Raw genomic sequence first — 26742 nt, 5'->3', positions numbered from 1 at the left:
ATTCCATCTTGAAAAAAAATTTATTAATAATTTATAATCATTTTATTAAAATTAGTGACATCAATATTTTATAAGACCTAGTTTATAATTGTAAACTTGTATACAAGTTCGAGTTTAACTTTGTCATATCAAAACATTCTTGATATTATATAATTGGCATTAATAGAACATAATTCAAAAATTTGACTGGTATAAACTCACACGTGCTGGATCTTCAATGTTAATTAGTGACTTGTTTAATTCTTCATTTCTTATTTATTAAATGATTTGTCATTTGAAATTATTGAATGACATTAATAAAAATCTAAATCGAATTTTTACTACTTTGAAAGCTAGTTATTAATTCACGCATAATACAGTTATTAAGTTAGGCAAGTAAGACAGAAAATTAGTATGCTTCATATCAGTAAAAATAAGTGATCCAGGATTCATTCCCATTAATCTAAATTTCTAGTCCATTTCTTAAGAGGAATGCGATGAAAGTTTACTTAAATATATTAAAATTTGCTTGATATGCTGTATTAATTAAATATAATTTTGTTCGTTAGGTTAACAGAACATAAAATTAAAGAATAGGACTATAGAATACTTGGGATCTATAAAAGTTTTATACTATTTTCAATACGAAAATGAAATGAGTTACATTACTGATGTGTAAACATTAAAGAATTTTAAATGTTTTATAATTAAATTGAAACAAATTCAATTTAATGAAAGTAGTTTTGCAATTATAGCTACACACATCTCTAATGGAAACTCGAAATAACAATTATTAATAATAATAGATATAATAAGTTTGTTTTGTATAAAAATTTCCTTTTATGATTATTTTAAAATAAAATAACCATATAACACAAATTGTTTATATAGCCTACGATATATATTTCAGACTCGTCACAAAAAAATATCTTGTCAAAATCGAGAAAGTTTGGACAAACTTATGAAAACATTCTTAATATATTGTATAAAATATTGAACAGCTGCATCCTTTTTCTTTTATGTTAAAGATACATTTCCTGTTCTCTTATGTTGCTTTCGTTTCTAGAGAAATTCCATATTTTTTCTTACACTTAGTCGATGAAGAGTATGTATTTGAGCTGGAATATCATCTTAAAATATACTTTTATCAAGGATATGAAATATAGCTGTTTAAACAGCCAATGAAGTTCAAGCCAATAAACTGTTTTATTATAATCTGAGAATTTAAAAATCAATAAAATCTTAAAATATTTGAAGAAATTTTATTAAAAATCTAAATGGATCTCTTTCAGGACAATTTTTATTTGATATTAATTAATATATAATTATTTATATTACGATTCATGCTTTATATCAATCATATAAGCCTATATTACTAGGATCAATGATAATATACACAAATACTATTTCATATTAACATGTAAACCAAAAAGACAATTTTATTACACATTTTTAATAAATTATTTTTAAAATGATTATATAATGACAGCTTATAATCTTTTACTTCGAAAAGAAAATATTAAACAATTAGGATAAATAGATCTACCAATAAATCTGTTATAGGTATTCATATAAGATACTTAAGCCATTGTCATGGTTTTCACAGCAATCACAATCTGTTTCTTTTCATTACTTAACATAATTCGTTTTGCCAGCCATAAAAGGAAGATATCAATAAAAATATTTCATTGCTCATTTATTTATTGATTTATATTTAACTTAACATACTAATTTTCAATTTTTATAGATTGTTATTACTAAATAATAAATAGAAGAAATGAGTAATAAAATGATTTCCGATCATGTTTTGGAAAATTTTTCAGAACCTGAGATCTAATATATAGAAATTAAGACCAATTAAGTCTTTCAGATTTTTTTCTTAAAATTTAAATCCCTTTATCACTGCGTTACTTACTTCATTTTGATAAATTTAGATTTAAATAGTAGTAATATGCTATTGGTGATGAGTAATTAATTTCGTAAATTTAACAAAATCACTAAAAAGTATTTTAGAAATATCTGAAATTCTGTTACAAAGTAGTCATCTTTTTTTTTTTTTTACCTCTTTCCCTGATTTCATCATTTGGGCGCTTGTATAATATTTACAGAAAAATTCTAGAATTCTATACTTTTATATTCTAAATAAAGAAAACTTTCATATATATATATTCGATATGTAATAAGAATTTGTCGTAAAGTTCTTTTCTAGAACTTTGTCTCTAATGACCTCGATTACTTCAGTAATTTAAATTAAAAACTCACTTAAAAATCAATTTAAACGTTAAAAGCAGCATCTAAATAATTTTTAAATATTAAAAAAAGAAGAGAATTGCGTATAAGACGAGACATAACTAACTGTAAACTGGATGCGAGCAATACGACGCGAATGAAAGACAAAAATACCTACTTCCATTCCCGGTATTGAATAGTTCAGTAAATCAATAAGTCTCATCACAAAAATATTACAAATTTCTAATACCAAAATTCAATTTTAATTTGATCAACTGATTATTAATACGCATCGTTTCTTTTAAGGCTACAATAATTTTATTAATAAAATTACTATTGTGTTTTATCATTCATGTAATGGGCATGCAATAAAAAAATTTGCATTCTATCGTCAAATCTTATAATTAGGTTTCAGGAATGCATCTCGCTTGATGGTGTTGCTTAATTTATAATTGATTTTCTGCTTATCTCAAAAATTCTTTCATATTGACTTTTCTTTGTTTTAATGATATCTATATAATAGTAAAAATAAATATACGTATCAGATATTTACCTATTATTTATTCAAGGCAGATGGTGTGTATATTTAAGATTTTTAAGATTTGAGATATGGGTTTAAAAAATTACATTCTTCTATAAATAATTCAATATGTATGATACATTTGTCGAAGATATTTTTGGAAGAATATGTATATATACAGACATACATATTCTGTTTTGTAAAGAATCAATATAAAGGTTAGTTCGCACATTTGAAAAATGTTTGTTCAATTGTAAAGAACTATTGAGAATAACGATCGCCATTGATAGACATTGAACAGAAAATCGTTTTGTTGAAGGAAGTATTGGCAAATCTCAACCTCAATTGAACAGAATGCGTTCAAAAATTGAAAGAGTTTTTCTTCCTTTAGTGATTTGAGCGTGGGTGTTATAGTGATATATTTTTTCCAATTGACACTACAAAAAATTATCTTTTTTTATACCTTCTTGTATTGCAATCCTTGATATTTATTTATTTTGTATAGTAACAAACAAAATTTAATTCGTATATAATTAAGTAAAAAGAATCTTGTTATTTAATCTTTATCGATTTAAGCTGTCATAGTTAATACAATGCTTGAAAACTTTGTAACTCTAAAGGGAGAATTCTAGTCACGCTAAACACTATTTGAACAGATGTTTTGTATGTCGTGTACCTGACTGATTTGCAGCAAGTCAAAGGTACTTCTCCTTTTTTAAGTCACGCAACCAAGAATCATTCTTAATATTTTAATTTATGTCACTTTGATGCGATGAAAATCTGTATCAGAAATTCTACCAAACGAATGCAAAGAATGCCAATTAAGTTCGTTATATTCTAAAAAGAATTCTTCAAGAAAAATTTTTAAGCACGATTAGTACATTGTTTAGAGTTCCTTTTTAAAATCTACACGTTGCAATCTGATTGTTTTTCTTGTATATGCATTCTTTTAATCTTTTATTTTCTGTAGATATTTGAAAAAAGTTTCATAAATATTAATGAACACAGGATCGTTGTTTGAATTTATATTATTTTTCAATTATNTTATAAAAATATTATTATTTTTGATATAAAATCAAAATTAAGAATTTTTTTATTAGCCAATTACAAGCATACTGAGTATAACATGGAGGTTAAAATTTCGTCCATTACAGGACAGCCCGATCCGCAATGATAACGTTGGTATGTGTGAGGGATACGGAACGGCATCTCAATCCATACTACTCGTGATTAATTATAATAGTCTAGATTGGATTCGAACCTGTGTCTATACAACAGTAAGCTGCTAGCTTATCGCACGGATGTTTGGCTGACAAATCATTCTTACGAGTATAGATTAAAAAATAACAATTTCTTTTTATATACATAATTTTTATTTTGTCATTTTTTAAAAAAATTATTTGGTTTCGTTTATTCGTATACGGCAACGCGACACATAGGCGATCTGCTGAGGGAGGTATTTCCAAAAGGACTTTTATCGAAAATTGGTCCTATTTAGTGTTATTAACGTGACGAAAACCCGGAAAACCCATTTGACTAGTCTGTTGGTCAGGCGTAAATCCACGTAAATCCAGTATTCAGTGGTTTTATCCACTCGGCCACTGGTGGATATTAATTTGGATTAGATTGAATTTTTATGCAAGCATCCTGAGTATTTATGAATGACGTCGATTTTGGTCCTACGTAATCGGATAGACATAGGTGAGAGATGGAACACATCTCACTTGTCAGTCAAACTCTATGTAAAATTATAGAAGTCCGGATAGGATTTGAATACGAATTCCTCATGGCTGTAGGTTAAATATTTTACGTCTAACTATTCAGTCAACTTTTTTGTTTCATTCACTGAATAGTATTTTATTATTTTGCAAGCCATTTACAAAATTGTATATACAGTGAAAAAAAAGATTAAATTCGCTATTTTATAATGTCAAATTTAATCGAAAATCTTCATTCTTTCTACGTTAGTTCTGTCGAAAATCTTATTTTTTGCTTCAAATCGTTATATTTAAACATTCTAAGTTTTCTAAATTTAATATTTTATTTTTGGCTTTATTTATCATTTGAAAACAACAAAGAAAAAAAATAGAATTTAAAAGAAAATTTATTATTCTGATATAAATTATTTTTATAAATGATAAAAATACACAACATTCAAATATGTAACATCATTTTTTATACTGTATTACATATGCAAATTTTAATAATTGTAAATAGGAAAGTCAGTTTCTTAATTTAATAAGTAATAAACTAATTTTTAAAAGATATTCAAGTCTTATTGAATATTAAAAATAGAAAATTTCACTAAAATATAACGTGACAAATTTATATAAAACGATATTCTTAATATTTAGTTAACAGAAGTATATTTAATTTTAAAAAAATATCATAATCCTCCTGAAATTCTATTAATGTAAATGTCTTCGTTGTAATGAAGAAGATGAATATGATTAATTTAAGAAGGGAAGATTCTATTAAATTTTACTAAATGCAACAATACTTTAATATTGTAGATATAAAAAATGTTTACAATATACTTTGTACGTGATGTACAAGATGAAATGAAACGATGTTCTGTGAAGTTAAATTGATAATGTTTTGTAATATTCTTTGATTTAGACATTTGTATTGAAAAAACGAGCTTCTAAGATTTTATGATGCCAGTTTCGTACATCATAAAAAGTTCTAAATGACATTTTAATCTTGTGGTTTTGTTCAGACGGAGATATTAAAGAATGCGCTTAATATAAATAAAATACATAACACGAAAATATTATTTTGGATTCTATCATGATTTACATAATTTGCATTGACGTCATTTAAATTTTATGATAAATCTTTTCGGAAATTTACATTCATTAGTATAGTAATTCAGTATAAAATGTTTAGGAAACGAGCTGTTTCTATTATAATAAGGAATAACGCTTCTTAGGAGGGTTGCGTTGGAAGCATGAATAAAGATGTCAGTTAAAATTCGAATTTTTAAAGTCGATTTGCATGAACGAGAAACACGAAGAAACCTTGGCAACATTCCTTTACCATATTTGAACCGGGGTTATCCTCTCATTAGATGGTCACTTGAACTGGAAGATAATATTTTTAATATTGTCTCGAGCAACGTGACTCTTTTGAGTATTTGGAAAATTGCCAGTAATAATTGTTATCCTAGTTTTTCAACGAGTCTTAAGCATTCTCATATTTGGCATCTCTTCAAATTGATTTAGCCAATACGTCAAAAAATTAATTTAAGGGTCATTTTTCAATACATGGTTCCATATGAAAACTCACATTAATGGGTGCACTTATTAAATAAGCATCAAATTTGTCTCGAATTGTTGTTAAATCGTTAGCTTGGAGTTTTTACTTTATTTTAAATGATAAATCATTATCATATTTACTTAACTTACAAGTTAGTTGCTCAATATTATTCATAGAGTATCGCAATGATAAGTTCTAAATATAATTAAAGAATACATCTTTATTTGAAAAATGAAAGTAACTTTAGTAACTGACATGCAAAATCTTTTTCTACACAGAAGTCTTACTGATAAATTGTGCAAAAAACATTACACATGGTTTAAACAAAAAACATTACATAAGTTATCACTTTTCAATGCATTGGTGCCTTTTAATCATATAAAAGTTTTTCTAGTCTACCAGTGGAGATACTCAAAAAATACGGATAAAAATATACATATAAATAAATAATTTAATTAAGTATAATTGCTTAAAAAAGTAGTTTATTTTTAATAGCATTTTCTTTATCAGTTGTTAGTTGTAGGAAATTTGTATTTTAATCAATGTTCTTAAAAGAAATTAATAATTTTTTGTCTTCTTTTTATTTTTTGTATAACAAACATTTCCAAAAGTAATTTTTTAAAAATTCTTTTAATTGTAAATGAAATACATTTTCACTACGAAAATTGAAGGACTACAAAATTATCTTATGCAAGATTTAGTTCGTACTTAAATAAATGGATCAGAACTTATTCACTTAAGATTTTTTTTTGTTGTTTCCCAGCCATTTTTTGCCAATAAAAATATATCTCTAATAAATTTTTTATGTTGTCAGACTATTTCTGAAACTGAAGATTATAGTATTCAGAAAATTACACCCTTATATTGTACAAAAGATGACATTTTCGATATCAAAAGTAAAAATGTTATGGAATGTTTTCCTATTTATTTTATATCAAGTAATCGTCTTTTCGTTCGGATAACGATAACAATTCATTCCAAATGTCTATAATAAAAGACATAAAATTATCCCGTAAATTAGCTTCTTATTGAAATAAAATAATTTGAATAATACATAAAATTTTATCATATAAAATCTCACTTTTCAAAATAATGCTATGAATAATAGAAATTTATTTCATAATTTAAATATTTTTTTATATTTAACATATATTTAAATAAAAAAATAATAAGAATAAAAATATTTTTAACTGGATCATAAACTTTTTAAATTATGTCAATTGAGTGCTGACAGGAAATTGAGCGAAAATTTTATTTCTATGTTTTCATCATTTAGTTCCATCCCATCGATTCTCATGCAATACTTATTGATATCGCTATGAAATTCTGTTATGTATTCCACCCGTATAAAAATAAACATTTAAGATTTATCACTACTAGAATACTCTAATTTTAAAGCCCTGTGAATAAATTGAATAATGAATATATGACAACAGTTTCTTCTTGGCAAGAATTCACTATGCTACTATATTGGTTTTTTATAGTTGTTTCAATTGCCAAATTTGTTTCGAGAGTGGTAAGGAAGACGTGTGATGGCACTATTGCCACTATACGTAGATTTTTATGTCTTCACAATGGCAGTAATAATATTGAAAATTTCTTTTCTGTGAGATTTTTTTTTTTAAATTTTCAATTGTTATAGGTGCGATATAGATAATCTGGGTTTGATATATAATATATTTTTATTCAGGTATTCTATAAATAAATCATAAATAAAAATAAATTTAATTATAAGTATTGTATATTTTAGAAATATATCAGTTTATTTTAATACAGAAAAATCTATTTTGTATTGATAAATATTAAAAAGTGAAATATATTTTTAAGAATCCGAAATTTTTCTAATGATTATTTAGAACACAAAACTTATTTTTGAATTTAAATTGTTTATTTCATTAATTTTAGAAATTTTTACTTAAATATGATAAAATTATTCATTTCTATTCTAAACTAAGCAATTTACAAAGTTTTTCCTTTGATCATTTTACAAAGGAAGATCTGTAATGAAAAAAAGTAACATAACAATTTCACTATTTTCAAGAACATTGTTTATATAATCGATATAAATTAGCTTACAACACACTTCATTTTAACGATTTTTCAATTTGAATTCGTTCAGTTCTTTCGTTTGTTTGCTATCATCATTCGACTATATTGAAATTGCATGTTTTCTCTTAATTTGATTACGGGATTTTTTTTAATGACACGGTAATAAAATGGCCTTTAAGTCCAAGTGATGTAATTGATCTAATAGATGTAATAATAGATGACATTATTGAAGAAAATAAATGACAAAGGAGGAAGTAGACAATCCGGATTGAGATAGAAGGATAATATTTCTCAATGGACCAACGTACGATTCCCAGACCTCCTACAAGTGGAAATAGATAAAAGATCTTGATAACAAATCTTCAGAACGAAGATATATATTTAATAATAAAAAGTAAAATCAATTGTAAATATAGGCATTTATATACATTTATGCGTTACTTTTATTTATATCGGCTAATTTATGTACAGTACAAAGTATAGGGAGGTATATTGTAATTTTTTTTATTTGCATTTTAGAACTTTTTAAGTATTAATTATTATAATAATTATTTTAAAAACGTTTTATTATTAGTGTATTTTTCTCAATTTCAATGTATTTATTCATTCATTTATTCTTTTACTCTTTCTCAATGATGCTTACACAGTATGTTAAGGTAATAATTAATACTTAAAAAGTTCTAAAATGCAAATAAAAAAAATTACAATATACCTCCCTATACTTTGTACTGTACATAAATTAGCCGATATAAATAAAAGTAACGCATAAATGTATATAAATGCCTATATTTACAATTGATTTTACTTTTTATTATTAAATATATATCTTCGTTCTGAAGATTTGTTATCAAGATCTTTTATCTATTTCCACTTGTAGGAGGTCTGGGAATCGTACGTTGGTCCATTGAGAAATATTATCCTTCTATCTCAATCCGGATTGTCTACTTCCTCCTTTTAATAATAAGTATTATTCAAATAATAATAATTTAATAATTTAATAATACTTATTATTGTTATTATTAAAAGGGGTATAATAAGTTTTATTAAATTATTAAATAACCTTCCTATTAATAAGTAGAGTACAGTATGTATAAACATTCATTATAATAATTTATGTTTTTAATTATGTTTAATTATTTTCAACAAAAAACTATTGCTTAATTTACATTTATTTCTTTATATATAAGTTTTGATTTACATTTATAAAATAATATTAAACACACAAATTAAATAATTATTACATATAATTTTATATATGATTTAATATGAATAAATATAAGTAATCGTTAAATTTGTGCATGCCATTAAGTGGGTTATATCCACTAAAACAGTGGATATAACCCACTTAATGATCAAAATAATTTTATAATCCACTTACAATACGAAACACATGAAATGCCATTCATTTAGTTTAAGTTTCAAGTATGATAAATTGGAAAGTCTTTCCACTTGATGAAACAATTCAATATGCAAAAGATCTAAAATTACATAGACAAAATTACCAAGAAAATACAACTTTTTAAAACTCCCTTTGGCCATCATTGAACGGATAGTAAAGATTTTGTAATCGTTCATGCAGTCCTTGACAGAAATTGAATTTCGGAACAATTCCCCCATTGGTAATTTTATTAGCTATCATCACAAGGGGTAATTTTTGTGACAATACGCTTTTCACTCGTTTTTGTCAAATTAACTTGTATTGCGATCGTACAATACGAAGTAATTTTGCTGAAATTACTACAGAGGGATTACTCATACATACAGAGATTACGACATATTAATTGTTTTCGTGTTCTTAATTAGACCAACGTTTTCATTTATCTCTTAAAGTAAAAACGTTAAATTTTAATTTATTCTGAACTTAATTTGTTAACAATAATTATTTATGAAAAATATTATTGTACGCGAATAATAATTTTATATATAAGTATCTTATTTACAACTAAGTTTAAATAATTTATTTTCTGTAAATAATATAACTGGGAAAGGACAAATTTATCGATGTGAAAAATAATATATGTACAGCATTTATAAATTTATATATATTCACTTAATTAGTTTCAGAATTGCTTATAAAATTATGATTTCTACAACGTCTTACAATTCGTAAATTTACAATAATTAGCCTTTATTATTTTAAATCATAGTTCTGAAATGTTAGAATTTATAAATACAGCATTACCTTGTACTGTACATGTGACATGAAGTTCTTACATGTGTAACATTAACTTAGTTCATTTGACCGTGTGTGATGAATAAAACAAGAATCAGGTCTCTATAAGCCAGTGCATTTGATGATGCCAAGTAATATCTAAATCAGAAATCCCAAGTAACCAACTACGTCGAAAATATCCTTAAGGAAGAAAATACTTTGCTCTTACAAGCAATAGTATGAAAATCTTAAATAATAAATAAAAATATAGCGGAAAGATATATCTTAATATTTATCGATATATTAATCAAGTTATTAAAATAAATAAATCAGTTGAAAATTTGAAATATTTATAGCATATTTCTATAGTTTACATCTGTCGATACCACTGTAAGAATCCAAAATGTCTAATGTTGTATATTTGTTATCCAGAATAAGAAATTTTTCAGTAGTCAAATATCGGTACAACTACATTAGTAAATACATTATTAAGTATTTAATTGAAATCTAAATAGAGATATGAATTTATAAGCAGTTACTTTAAATTAATTGCATCAACAGTATTAAATTTTTACATCTGTATTGAATAAAATCAATAAGAAAACCAAAAGAATTTCTACGCAGTAAAGGTTTATAGCAAAGTTTACGTAGACAATATTATGAAATATTATATTATCAATATACTCATATATTAATAATATAGTCTACTTTTTTAAATGTTATAACTTAAAATTTTTAAATAAAATTAATTTTCTTTAACATGTTTAGTTAAGTTTAATTATATTTTATTAAAATTCACCCGATTATAAAAATATAATTTAAAATGGATAAAATTTAAAATTTTATGTAAATAATTATAATTTCGTATAGTTAAAATAATTTTTAAATATTAAAAAAAGAAGAGAATTGCGTATAAGACGAGACATAACTAACTGTAAACTGGATGCGAGCAATACGACGCGAATGAAAGACAAAAATACCTACTTCCATTCCCGGTATTGAATAGTTCAGTAAATCAATAAGTCTCATCACAAAAATATTACAAATTTCTAATACCAAAATTCAATTTTAATTTGATCAACTGATTATTAATACGCATCGTTTCTTTTAAGGCTACAATAATTTTATTAATAAAATTACTATTGTGTTTTATCATTCATGTAATGGGCATGCAATAAAAAAATTTGCATTCTATCGTCAAATCTTATAATTAGGTTTCAGGAATGCATCTCGCTTGATGGTGTTGCTTAATTTATAATTGATTTTCTGCTTATCTCAAAAATTCTTTCATATTGACTTTTCTTTGTTTTAATGATATCTATATAATAGTAAAAATAAATATACGTATCAGATATTTACCTATTATTTATTCAAGGCAGATGGTGTGTATATTTAAGATTTTTAAGATTTGAGATATGGGTTTAAAAAATTACATTCTTCTATAAATAATTCAATATGTATGATACATTTGTCGAAGATATTTTTGGAAGAATATGTATATATACAGACATACATATTCTGTTTTGTAAAGAATCAATATAAAGGTTAGTTCGCACATTTGAAAAATGTTTGTTCAATTGTAAAGAACTATTGAGAATAACGATCGCCATTGATAGACATTGAACAGAAAATCGTTTTGTTGAAGGAAGTATTGGCAAATCTCAACCTCAATTGAACAGAATGCGTTCAAAAATTGAAAGAGTTTTTCTTCCTTTAGTGATTTGAGCGTGGGTGTTATAGTGATATATTTTTTCCAATTGACACTACAAAAAATTATCTTTTTTTATACCTTCTTGTATTGCAATCCTTGATATTTATTTATTTTGTATAGTAACAAACAAAATTTAATTCGTATATAATTAAGTAAAAAGAATCTTGTTATTTAATCTTTATCGATTTAAGCTGTCATAGTTAATACAATGCTTGAAAACTTTGTAACTCTAAGGGAGAATTCTAGTCACGCTAAACACTATTTGAACAGATGTTTTGTATATCGTGTACCTGACTGATTTGCAGCAAGTCAAAGGTACTTCTCCTTTTTTAAGTCACGCAACCAAGAATCTTTCTTAATATTTTAATTTATGTCACTTTGATGCGATGAAAATCTGTATCAGAAATTCTACCAAACGAATGCAAAGAATGCCAATTAAGTTCGTTATATTCTAAAAAGAATTCTTCAAGAAAAATTTTTAAGCACGATTAGTACATTGTTTAGAGTTCCTTTTTAAAATCTACACGTTGCAATCTGATTGTTTTTCTTGTATATGCATTCTTTTAATCTTTTATTTTCTGTAGATATTTGAAAAAAGTTTCATAAATATTAATGAACACAGGATCGTTGTTTGAATTTATATTATTTTTCAATTATAACACTGTAAAGTACTAGCTTTTAAATAAGTAAATATATATATTAATATATATTAAATAATACGTTTTGTTAAATGTAAATACGATTAAAATTTTAAAAAATAATTAAAATCTGATGATCAATTTTAAAAAGAAATAATTAAAATAATTTTTTTTACTTGTTAGATTTCTCCCAAATTTTAATTTAAAAAAGAATTGTATTGAAATTTCTTTCATTCGATTTAGTAATACGTTATTCTTGTTACTAGTAATTAGAAATGGTTCAGTTGATTAAAAATATATAAGAAAGTTTTGATTGAAAAGACAGATTTAACGAAACTTCTAATAAAGAAATAGTTTACAAACTAATAATTAAAATATTAAATTATATGATATCGAACGGTAAAAATATACGACTTTTTCAAAGATATATGAATAAAAATTTATAAATTTTTAAAATATACATATTTATATTATTGTAGTCTTTAATATTTAGTGTTGATCATATGCATTTTCTATCGTTAACTTTAAAAATCACACGATTTTTAAAGCATTCAGATAATTTAACAATTTAAATTTTACGTATTTAAATAGACAAGTTTCCATCCGCAATAATAAAGAAGAGTTAGATTATAAATTGATAAGTTTAGCATATGCATGAAATTCATATTGTTTTTATTATTTAAAAAAAAAGAAAACATAAGTAAAAATTTTTATTCATTCGCTTTTTATTGCCTATTTTAAAACAAACCAGAAGCTAATTTCAAATCGTTGCGTGTTATCGTCATGATATTTTTTAAAAATCTAAACAGAAAGAAATCAGTAATTCATTTTTTATTTAAAATGTTTAAGAAATAATTTCGATAAGATGTATATTTATTGTTTTTATCTCAGTTGAAATATTTTTTTAATATTTATAAACAGAATTATTATCTCTAAAGACTTGGCAGCTTTAACAATTTTACGTACAGATTTAGACAAGAAAAGGATCGTTTTAAGAATCTATAATAATAATAAGTAAGAAAATAAAATCTGAAGTTCACTTGCAAGAATTTGACATTTTAAATAAGAAATCGACACTTCTTTACGTCATTTAGATTCATCCAATCACATTTGTTGCGTTCAATATTAATGCTTTTGTGAAATTTTGTATTGAAGGTCATAATATAATATCAAATTTTTAGTAGGACATATTGATTTTTTCAAGCGAACGGTTATTCGGAAAATCATTAAGTGCTTTCTGCACGAACGAGAGTAAAAATTAAAAATGTTTTTTTAAAAAAACTTAAAAAAGAATAATTGCATAGATTTAGTTTATTTTTCGGGAAAAATTTATAATGTCGTGAAGTTTAGTACTTTCTTCTTAGTACAGCTTACCTAAATCTATAAAAACTTTACACAAACTCATTTTAATCCGGCGTTTAAAAGCCTCGAATATAAAAAAAAAAAAAAAAATCCACGTTTTATAAAATTTTAAGCTTAAAATAGAATATTTTTAAATAAGACCATAAAATGCATCGTTTGTTTTATTAATTTCTTTCAAATTGATTTTGAATAAACGAAGATAAAAAGTTCCATGTGATATAAATAGCAATAATATCGTCTCGACCAAGATTAAAACTATAAAAATTTCTTCCAAGATGCTTCAAACGGTGACTCGATGACGGTGGATATTCATTATTTAAAGCAATGAATATTCTTATTACTATACGAATGACCGGACTAAATCAACCTCGTAGCTGAGTGTGTAAAGCGGTAGTTATTTTAGTCTCGATTTCCATCTTGTAACAGACGAAGAATATCGATCGTTTTATGAAAATGAATATTCCAAGGAAAAGTATTAAGATTTCCAATTATCTCTAGCGTCTCAATAATGAAGCAAATTTAATTGCATTTTAAGCTTTACGCGTTTTTATAATTTATCAAAAAATATTATATACTGTTGTTGTATTANAATTAATACTTAAAAAGTTCTAAAATGCAAATAAAAAAAATTACAATATACCTCCCTATACTTTGTACTGTACATAAATTAGCCGATATAAATAAAAGTAACGCATAAATGTATATAAATGCCTATATTTACAATTGATTTTACTTTTTATTATTAAATATATATCTTCGTTCTGAAGATTTGTTATCAAGATCTTTTATCTATTTCCACTTGTAGGAGGTCTGGGAATCGTACGTTGGTCCATTGAGAAATATTATCCTTCTATCTCAATCCGGATTGTCTACTTCCTCCTTTTAATAATAAGTATTATTCAAATAATAATAATTTAATAATTTAATAATACTTATTATTGTTATTATTAAAAGGGGTATAATAAGTTTTATTAAATTATTAAATAACCTTCCTATTAATAAGTAGAGTACAGTATGTATAAACATTCATTATAATAATTTATGTTTTTAATTATGTTTAATTATTTTCAACAAAAAACTATTGCTTAATTTACATTTATTTCTTTATATATAAGTTTTGATTTACATTTATAAAATAATATTAAACACACAAATTAAATAATTATTACATATAATTTTATATATGATTTAATATGAATAAATATAAGTAATCGTTAAATTTGTGCATGCCATTAAGTGGGTTATATCCACTAAAACAGTGGATATAACCCACTTAATGATCAAAATAATTTTATAATCCACTTACAATACGAAACACATGAAATGCCATTCATTTAGTTTAAGTTTCAAGTATGATAAATTGGAAAGTCTTTCCACTTGATGAAACAATTCAATATGCAAAAGATCTAAAATTACATAGACAAAATTACCAAGAAAATACAACTTTTTAAAACTCCCTTTGGCCATCATTGAACGGATAGTAAAGATTTTGTAATCGTTCATGCAGTCCTTGACAGAAATTGAATTTCGGAACAATTCCCCCATTGGTAATTTTATTAGCTATCATCACAAGGGGTAATTTTTGTGACAATACGCTTTTCACTCGTTTTTGTCAAATTAACTTGTATTGCGATCGTACAATACGAAGTAATTTTGCTGAAATTACTACAGAGGGATTACTCATACATACAGAGATTACGACATATTAATTGTTTTCGTGTTCTTAATTAGACCAACGTTTTCATTTATCTCTTAAAGTAAAAACGTTAAATTTTAATTTATTCTGAACTTAATTTGTTAACAATAATTATTTATGAAAAATATTATTGTACGCGAATAATAATTTTATATATAAGTATCTTATTTACAACTAAGTTTAAATAATTTATTTTCTGTAAATAATATAACTGGGAAAGGACAAATTTATCGATGTGAAAAATAATATATGTACAGCATTTATAAATTTATATAGGCCTATATTCACTTAATTAGTTTCAGAATTGCTTATAAAATTATGATTTCTACAACGTCTTACAATTCGTAAATTTACAATAATTAGCCTTTATTATTTTAAATCATAGTTCTGAAATGTTAGAATTTATAAATACAGCATTACCTTGTACTGTACATGTGACATGAAGTTCTTACATGTGTAACATTAACTTAGTTCATTTGACCGTGTGTGATGAATAAAACAAGAATCAGGTCTCTATAAGCCAGTGCATTTGATGATGCCAAGTAATATCTAAATCAGAAATCCCAAGTAACCAACTACGTCGAAAATATCCTTAAGGAAGAAAATACTTTGCTCTTACAAGCAATAGTATGAAAATCTTAAATAATAAATAAAAATATAGCGGAAAGATATATCTTAATATTTATCGATATATTAATCAAGTTATTAAAATAAATAAATCAGTTGAAAATTTGAAATATTTATAGCATATTTCTATAGTTTACATCTGTCGATACCACTGTAAGAATCCAAAATGTCTAATGTTGTATATTTGTTATCCAGAATAAGAAATTTTTCAGTAGTCAAATATCGGTACAACTACATTAGTAAATACATTATTAAGTATTTAATTGAAATCTAAATAGAGATATGAATTTATAAGCAGTTACTTTAAATTAATTGCATCAACAGTATTAAATTTTTACATCTGTATTGAATAAAATCAATAAGAAAACCAAAAGAATTTCTACGCAGTAAAGGTTTATAGCAAAGTTTACGTAGACAATATTATGAAATATTATATTATCAATATACTCATATATTAATAATATAGTCTACTTTTTTAAATGTTATAACTTAAAATTTTTAAATAAAATTAATTTTCTTTAACATGTTTAGTTAAGTTTAATTATATTTTATTAAAATTCACCCGATTATAAAAATATAATTTAAAATGGATAAAATTTAAAATTTTATGTAAATAATTATAATTTCGTATAGTTAAAATAATTTTTAAATATTAAAAAAAGAAGAGAATTGCGTATAAGACGAGACATAACTAACTGTAAACTGGATGCGAGCAATACGACGCGAATGAAAGACAAAAATACCTACTTCCATTCCCGGTATTGAATAGTTCAGTAAATCAATAAGTCTCATCACAAAAATATTACAAATTTCTAATACCAAAATTCAATTTTAATTTGATCAACTGATTATTAATACGCATCGTTTCTTTTAAGGCTACAATAATTTTATTAATAAAATTACTATTGTGTTTTATCATTCATGTAATGGGCATGCAATAAAAAAATTTGCATTCTATCGTCAAATCTTATAATTAGGTTTCAGGAATGCATCTCGCTTGATGGTGTTGCTTAATTTATAATTGATTTTCTGCTTATCTCAAAAATTCTTTCATATTGACTTTTCTTTGTTTTAATGATATCTATATAATAGTAAAAATAAATATACGTATCAGATATTTACCTATTATTTATTCAAGGCAGATGGTGTGTATATTTAAGATTTTTAAGATTTGAGATATGGGTTTAAAAAATTACATTCTTCTATAAATAATTCAATATGTATGATACATTTGTCGAAGATATTTTTGGAAGAATATGTATATATACAGACATACATATTCTGTTTTGTAAAGAATCAATATAAAGGTTAGTTCGCACATTTGAAAAATGTTTGTTCAATTGTAAAGAACTATTGAGAATAACGATCGCCATTGATAGACATTGAACAGAAAATCGTTTTGTTGAAGGAAGTATTGGCAAATCTCAACCTCAATTGAACAGAATGCGTTCAAAAATTGAAAGAGTTTTTCTTCCTTTAGTGATTTGAGCGTGGGTGTTATAGTGATATATTTTTTCCAATTGACACTACAAAAAATTATCTTTTTTTATACCTTCTTGTATTGCAATCCTTGATATTTATTTATTTTGTATAGTAACAAACAAAATTTAATTCGTATATAATTAAGTAAAAAGAATCTTGTTATTTAATCTTTATCGATTTAAGCTGTCATAGTTAATACAATGCTTGAAAACTTTGTAACTCTAAGGGAGAATTCTAGTCACGCTAAACACTATTTGAACAGATGTTTTGTATATCGTGTACCTGACTGATTTGCAGCAAGTCAAAGGTACTTCTCCTTTTTTAAGTCACGCAACCAAGAATCTTTCTTAATATTTTAATTTATGTCACTTTGATGCGATGAAAATCTGTATCAGAAATTCTACCAAACGAATGCAAAGAATGCCAATTAAGTTCGTTATATTCTAAAAAGAATTCTTCAAGAAAAATTTTTAAGCACGATTAGTACATTGTTTAGAGTTCCTTTTTAAAATCTACACGTTGCAATCTGATTGTTTTTCTTGTATATGCATTCTTTTAATCTTTTATTTTCTGTAGATATTTGAAAAAAGTTTCATAAATATTAATGAACACAGGATCGTTGTTTGAATTTATATTATTTTTCAATTATAACACTGTAAAGTACTAGCTTTTAAATAAGTAAATATATATATTAATATATATTAAATAATACGTTTTGTTAAATGTAAATACGATTAAAATTTTAAAAAATAATTAAAATCTGATGATCAATTTTAAAAAGAAATAATTAAAATAATTTTTTTTACTTGTTAGATTTCTCCCAAATTTTAATTTAAAAAAGAATTGTATTGAAATTTCTTTCATTCGATTTAGTAATACGTTATTCTTGTTACTAGTAATTAGAAATGGTTCAGTTGATTAAAAATATATAAGAAAGTTTTGATTGAAAAGACAGATTTAACGAAACTTCTAATAAAGAAATAGTTTACAAACTAATAATTAAAATATTAAATTATATGATATCGAACGGTAAAAATATACGACTTTTTCAAAGATATATGAATAAAAATTTATAAATTTTTAAAATATACATATTTATATTATTGTAGTCTTTAATATTTAATGTTGATCATATGCATTTTCTATCGTTAACTTTAAAAATCACACGATTTTTAAAGCATTCAGATAATTTAACAATTTAAATTTTACGTATTTAAATAGACAAGTTTCCATCCGCAATAATAAAGAAGAGTTAGATTATAAATTGATAAGTTTAGCATATGCATGAAATTCATATTGTTTTTATTATTTAAAAAAAAAGAAAACATAAGTAAAAATTTTTATTCATTCGCTTTTTATTGCCTATTTTAAAACAAACCAGAAGCTAATTTCAAATCGTTGCGTGTTATCGTCATGATATTTTTTAAAAATCTAAACAGAAAGAAATCAGTAATTCATTTTTTATTTAAAATGTTTAAGAAATAATTTCGATAAGATGTATATTTATTGTTTTTATCTCAGTTGAAATATTTTTTTAATATTTATAAACAGAATTATTATCTCTAAAGACTTGGCAGCTTTAACAATTTTACGTACAGATTTAGACAAGAAAAGGATCGTTTTAAGAATCTATAATAATAATAAGTAAGAAAATAAAATCTGAAGTTCACTTGCAAGAATTTGACATTTTAAATAAGAAATCGACACTTCTTTACGTCATTTAGATTCATCCAATCACATTTGTTGCGTTCAATATTAATGCTTTTGTGAAATTTTGTATTGAAGGTCATAATATAATATCAAATTTTTAGTAGGACATATTGATTTTTTCAAGCGAACGGTTATTCGGAAAATCATTAAGTGCTTTCTGCACGAACGAGAGTAAAAATTAAAAATGTTTTTTTAAAAAAACTTAAAAAAGAATAATTGCATAGATTTAGTTTATTTTTCGGGAAAAATTTATAATGTCGTGAAGTTTAGTACTTTCTTCTTAGTACAGCTTACCTAAATCTATAAAAACTTTACACAAACTCATTTTAATCCGGCGTTTAAAAGCCTCGAATATATAAAAAAAAAAAAAATCCACGTTTTATAAAATTTTAAGCTTAAAATAGAATATTTTTAAATAAGACCATAAAATGCATCGTTTGTTTTATTAATTTCTTTCAAATTGATTTTGAATAAACGAAGATAAAAAGTTCCATGTGATATAAATAGCAATAATATCGTCTCGACCAAGATTAAAACTATAAAAATTTCTTCCAAGATGCTTCAAACGGTGACTCGATGACGGTGGATATTCATTATTTAAAGCAATGAATATTCTTATTACTATACGAATGACCGGACTAAATCAACCTCGTAGCTGAGTGTGTAAAGCGGTAGTTATTTTAGTCTCGATTTCCATCTTGTAACAGACGAAGAATATCGATCGTTTTATGAAAATGAATATTCCAAGGAAAAGTATTAAGATTTCCAATTATCTCTAGCGTCTCAATAATGAAGCAAATTTAATTGCATTTTAAGCTTTACGCGTTTTTATAATTTATCAAAAAATATTATATACTGTTGTTGTATTAATTACATTATAAATGGCTTAATTACAGTTAATTATTCGGGCGTGTATTATGACAATAATCTATTTATTTTCAAGTTTTTATTTAAGTATTTTGCATTCAGAATCTTTAGAAATATGAATTCTTTTCGGAAGAAGCGAATAAATTTCTAAATATTAATAAAATTTCATCAATTTCATATTAATTTCGAAATGTGGAAACTATTTAAAAAGTAATTTTAAATTTAAAATAAAGAAATTTCGTAATATAAATTCGAAAATAATTTTTGTATTAAGAAAATTTTAATTCTTAATTACACTAAATTACGTTTTTGATAATAATTATGGATTTAAAATAAAAAAAAAACTGGAAAATATTTCTAATTTTAAAAATTTCATCTGAAAAGCGTTATTTTAGGAATATTTTATAAATTTCGGGAAGATCATTAAGTGTTATGCTTAATAACGATTTTTGAAATTCCTTTTTTTATATTTATAATATAAATATAATTATATTAATTTATGTTAATTTGATACGGAAGAAACATTTCTTACATACTATTTATTTATTTGAAGCGTTATCAAGCATCTACTCTATATTACAATATACTAACTTATAGATTAACTGTTATAAAATTATCTTAGATACATTTATTCTGTTAAAATAATACTTAGTATTACGTCAATTTGACGTCATTTTGTATTTCCCCATTACAAAAAAATATATATATAGGAATGACATCAAACTGACGTAAAAGTGTTCACCATTCTGACGAAACGAATGCGTCACTTCGTGTTGAGTTAAAAGTTTTCTCCTACAATTTGACGTTATCTTTTGCTTATTTTCTAATTATAATTAGAAAAAAATTCATTTCAAATATATATTTTTCAATAAAGACATAATTTAAAGTTTCACAAATATTATTTTAAAAAAATTTATTTAATGTTTGATACATTCTATTGGAAAGTTGAATTGGTTTCAGCTTGTTTCAAGGACTTGTTTGATTTCTTTGAGATATTTCTTTCTCTTGAAGCTTAATTCTTATCATTTGTAGACTTAATCTAGTTTATAACTCTACTCTTTATCTTAGTGGAATGACATAAGATGAAACGGCAGTTTTATTTTTAATCTTACGATAATATCTAACTCGAATTACTCTTCCTAAATAATCACAATATTCGTGTTCGAAAAAATAATATTTTAAAATTAAAATTATTTTTTAATAAATTAAATTTTTAATGAGTGTTTTCTATTTAACGCTTTTTCATAAAAAAAATTTATGGGATAATTTAATTACTGCAAACTGTTAGAAAATAATTAAACATTTCATCGTCTAATATTTAAATTTGTGATTTTTTTATGATTTAATTTATATAGTGAAAATTTATTATATATTTATCATAGAAAATATAAAATCACATTAATAAAAAGTAAATTCGTGATACGAATAAAATTAACAGTTCTTGAAAAAAATTTGCATTTTTTCTTTTTTAAATATTAAATTTACAAAAACATAATTTTTCATTCGTAATTTTGATATTTATGTATCGATTTACGAAGAAGATATTTGAAATTTCTCGTGTGAAAGTGACTTTCTATATAAGCAATTATAAATAAAAGAATATAATTTATAACAAATACTACAAAATTTTAAATAATAATACATTAGTTTGAATAAATATTATTATTATTATTTATATAATAAAATTTAGTGATTGCTTTATATTTTATATTTTTTATAGTTCTTTAACATGGCAAGCGTCTTCATGAAGATATTTAATCTTATTTGTATGATGCTACTAATTGGACACTGGAGCGGTTGTTTACAATTCCTAGTACCGATGTTACAAGGCTTTCCTACAAATTCTTGGGTTGCAGTAAATGAATTACAGGTAAGAACAAATAAAGTTAATACATGCATAAATTATAACGTAAGCATTAGTTTATAGAATTACACTGAAATAATTTTTAAATCGTTTTTTTTTTTCATACGTAAATTCATACATTGACTGTTTATACTGTAGAATGTCATCGATTTTTATCACATGTACTTCCCCGTCTAAAAATAACAAGTAGAAAGTAATGCGGTTTATAGATGACTTGTATATTCTCTAGGGCTAATGCAGATAGTCTAGCGACTCTTTGAGTATTTATCATTTATAGATTTTTTAATGAAAATCCACTTACTGCTTTAAGAATGATTTTAAAATACATTTTTCAAGCCATATGTATAAGTAGTCTATTTAATGCTTAACACATGCAAGGTTTTATATATATACATATATATACTCGTTTACTTAAATCTATTTTTTATTCCAAGAATAGTTTTTATATTATCATTATTTTTACTTTTATGTAAACTAACTTAGTGATATTTAAAAATTTATATGTTTACAAGGAAGGTATGACTTATAAAAAAAGAAAGAAGGAACATATACATCTATACGATATAAATAGGTATTTGCTGATGTAATATTATTTTAATAAAATTTGATTTAGTAGATAGCTTGTCAACATTGTAGTATATCATGTGTAATTATTTAAATGAATAGATCGTGTTTTAACCGATCAATATTATTTGTAAGATACTTTGATATTTTATTTTAATGCCAATAAAAAATAGTTTTTCTAACATTTACAGAATTAAANTTGTACTGTACATGTGACATGAAGTTCTTACATGTGTAACATTAACTTAGTTCATTTGACCGTGTGTGATGAATAAAACAAGAATCAGGTCTCTATAAGCCAGTGCATTTGATGATGCCAAGTAATATCTAAATCAGAAATCCCAAGTAACCAACTACGTCGAAAATATCCTTAAGGAAGAAAATACTTTGCTCTTACAAGCAATAGTATGAAAATCTTAAATAATAAATAAAAATATAGCGGAAAGATATATCTTAATATTTATCGATATATTAATCAAGTTATTAAAATAAATAAATCAGTTGAAAATTTGAAATATTTATAGCATATTTCTATAGTTTACATCTGTCGATACCACTGTAAGAATCCAAAATGTCTAATGTTGTATATTTGTTATCCAGAATAAGAAATTTTTCAGTAGTCAAATATCGGTACAACTACATTAGTAAATACATTATTAAGTATTTAATTGAAATCTAAATAGAGATATGAATTTATAAGCAGTTACTTTAAATTAATTGCATCAACAGTATTAAATTTTTACATCTGTATTGAATAAAATCAATAAGAAAACCAAAAGAATTTCTACGCAGTAAAGGTTTATAGCAAAGTTTACGTAGACAATATTANGTAAGATACTTTGATATTTTATTTTAATGCCAATAAAAAATAGTTTTTCTAACATTTACAGAATTAAAGATTCAATAATTTTTTTTTAGGTTTTAAATAGTAAATAAGTTTTTCAATTATTCAAATTTGATAGTTTTAAACATTCATGATTATTTTCTTGCCTAGTATATTGCAAAATTTATAGATAAAAATTAAAATAATAATAAATAAATCTATTTTTCGAATTGTGTTGTTATGATAATGATAACGATTATGATTGATACATTTTGAAATTCGTATGGAGTGATGATTAAATTTAATTTACAACATTAATTTAATAGTTGGAGAAATTTTAGATAATGGATATTCCTTACAATAAACTGTTTCTCATAATTATTTCTGTATGATATGGATAGTGAAAGAAATAATTACTATAGATCTATATTAATGTATATCTTGCGTTGCTAATTGATTCCGCTAATGTAAAAAATCGATTAATTTTAAACCTAGGTATTCTTTTATTAATAAAAAAGGGGTAAAACTTGGAGGAAAAAAATAAAAATTCATTAAAATTATCAGAAGAATGACGTCATCAGAAATTAGAATTTTTAAATTCTCTGGGGGGATGCTTTTATTTATTTATAGAAACCGGAATTATACTTAAAAATTTGATAAAAGTAATGAAAATTGCTTGCTCAACTGGAATTTATAATTTATTAAGTTTTCACCAAATTCATTTCTAAGTTTCTTGTAATGACAATCAATANGAAAGTGACTTTCTATATAAGCAATTATAAATAAAAGAATATAATTTATAACAAATACTACAAAATTTTAAATAATAATACATTAGTTTGAATAAATATTATTATTATTATTTATATAATAAAATTTAGTGATTGCTTTATATTTTATATTTTTTATAGTTCTTTAACATGGCAAGCGTCTTCATGAAGATATTTAATCTTATTTGTATGATGCTACTAATTGGACACTGGAGCGGTTGTTTACAATTCCTAGTACCGATGTTACAAGGCTTTCCTACAAATTCTTGGGTTGCAGTAAATGAATTACAGGTAAGAACAAATAAAGTTAATACATGCATAAATTATAACGTAAGCATTAGTTTATAGAATTACACTGAAATAATTTTTAAATCGTTTTTTTTTTCATACGTAAATTCATACATTGACTGTTTATACTGTAGAATGTCATCGATTTTTATCACATGTACTTCCCCGTCTAAAAATAACAAGTAGAAAGTAATGCGGTTTATAGATGACTTGTATATTCTCTAGGGCTAATGCAGATAGTCTAGCGACTCTTTGAGTATTTATCATTTATAGATTTTTTAATGAAAATCCACTTACTGCTTTAAGAATGATTTTAAAATACATTTTTCAAGCCATATGTATAAGTAGTCTATTTAATGCTTAACACATGCAAGGTTTTATATATATACATATATATACTCGTTTACTTAAATCTATTTTTTATTCCAAGAATAGTTTTTATATTATCATTATTTTTACTTTTATGTAAACTAACTTAGTGATATTTAAAAATTTATATGTTTACAAGGAAGGTATGACTTATAAAAAAAGAAAGAAGGAACATATACATCTATACGATATAAATAGGTATTTGCTGATGTAATATTATTTTAATAAAATTTGATTTAGTAGATAGCTTGTCAACATTGTAGTATATCATGTGTAATTATTTAAATGAATAGATCGTGTTTTAACCGATCAATATTATTTGTAAGATACTTTGATATTTTATTTTAATGCCAATAAAAAATAGTTTTTCTAACATTTACAGAATTAAAGATTCAATAATTTTTTTTAGGTTTTAAATAGTAAATAAGTTTTTCAATTATTCAAATTTGATAGTTTTAAACATTCATGATTATTTTCTTGCCTAGTATATTGCAAAATTTATAGATAAAAATTAAAATAATAATAAATAAATCTATTTTTCGAATTGTGTTGTTATGATAATGATAACGATTATGATTGATACATTTTGAAATTCGTATGGAGTGATGATTAAATTTAATTTACAACATTAATTTAATAGTTGGAGAAATTTTAGATAATGGATATTCCTTACAATAAACTGTTTCTCATAATTATTTCTGTATGATATGGATAGTGAAAGAAATAATTACTATAGATCTATATTAATGTATATCTTGCGTTGCTAATTGATTCCGCTAATGTAAAAAATCGATTAATTTTAAACCTAGGTATTCTTTTATTAATAAAAAAGGGGTAAAACTTGGAGGAAAAAAATAAAAATTCATTAAAATTATCAGAAGAATGACGTCATCAGAAATTAGAATTTTTAAATTCTCTGGGGGGATGCTTTTATTTATTTATAGAAACCGGAATTATACTTAAAAATTTGATAAAAGTAATGAAAATTGCTTGCTCAACTGGAATTTATAATTTATTAAGTTTTCACCAAATTCATTTCTAAGTTTCTTGTAATGACAATCAATAAATTTTAATTTAAACATTTTAAATTGTTTAAATTTAAAGAAAAATAAAATTCTTACAAATCAATTTATTTGACTAATACACAATTTAACCTCTGATATTTATAGTAGATCTGTTGTATGTTATACGACGGTTTATTATTATTATAATATATAAAGTAGATATATTTTATTGTTCTTGTATATTGTGTAACTACATTGTATTTTTATATCGTACGTTCGATTAGTGTATTTAAATAAAAGAAATTACATAAAATAGAAAGATGAAGACGTAATTAATAGTAATAGTATAATAATATGTTATAAATCAATAAGAATAGAATAAAATTTTTATACAAGAAACTTTCATTATATAAATAAACGCTAATTACAGCCGTATATCTGTTACTTAATCACGATTATAGGCCAGTTAAATCTCGTTTGAGCCCCAATTAATGTTGTCCTGTTACATGTCTGTTTAATGCTACTCTCAGTAGTTTTATGTAACAATAATACAGACAATTATTGTTTATTGTTAACTGTATAATATAAGTTCGCTTCAAAAATTGATTTTTTTCACCTATTTATTACACATAATCTATATTACATAAATTTAAATATGTATATATTTTATCATTTCATATTTACATTCATAAATCCGGTTTAACTCGCGAATATTAAAATAGTATTTGAAAATGATGAAATTTGAGTTGATTCTCTAAGATTTTGATTAAACTCCTGATG

At 23.8% G+C, this 26742-nt stretch overlaps 1 protein-coding gene across 1 annotated transcript in view; it reads left to right on the top strand.

The window, feature by feature from the left end:
- The window catches only part of LOC111627503 (potassium/sodium hyperpolarization-activated cyclic nucleotide-gated channel 2-like), a 125291-nt gene that overhangs the window by 84736 nt on the left and 13813 nt on the right, over positions 1–26742 (top strand). Inside the window, exon 6 of the mRNA XM_023371088.1 lies at positions 22001–22150. Within this exon, the coding sequence (XP_023226856.1) occupies positions 22001–22150 (150 nt within the window). The remainder of the gene's footprint in view (positions 1–22000; positions 22151–26742) is intronic.

The sequence above is a fragment of the Centruroides sculpturatus genome, unplaced genomic scaffold (genome assembly GCF_000671375.1).
Source record: "Centruroides sculpturatus isolate CEXI.00-Female unplaced genomic scaffold, Cexi_2.0 scaffold354, whole genome shotgun sequence".
Taxonomy (NCBI): Eukaryota; Metazoa; Arthropoda; class Arachnida; order Scorpiones; family Buthidae; genus Centruroides; species Centruroides sculpturatus.
The sequence above is the reverse complement of the archived record's forward strand: the minus strand, read 5'-3'. Positions and strand labels throughout refer to the sequence as shown.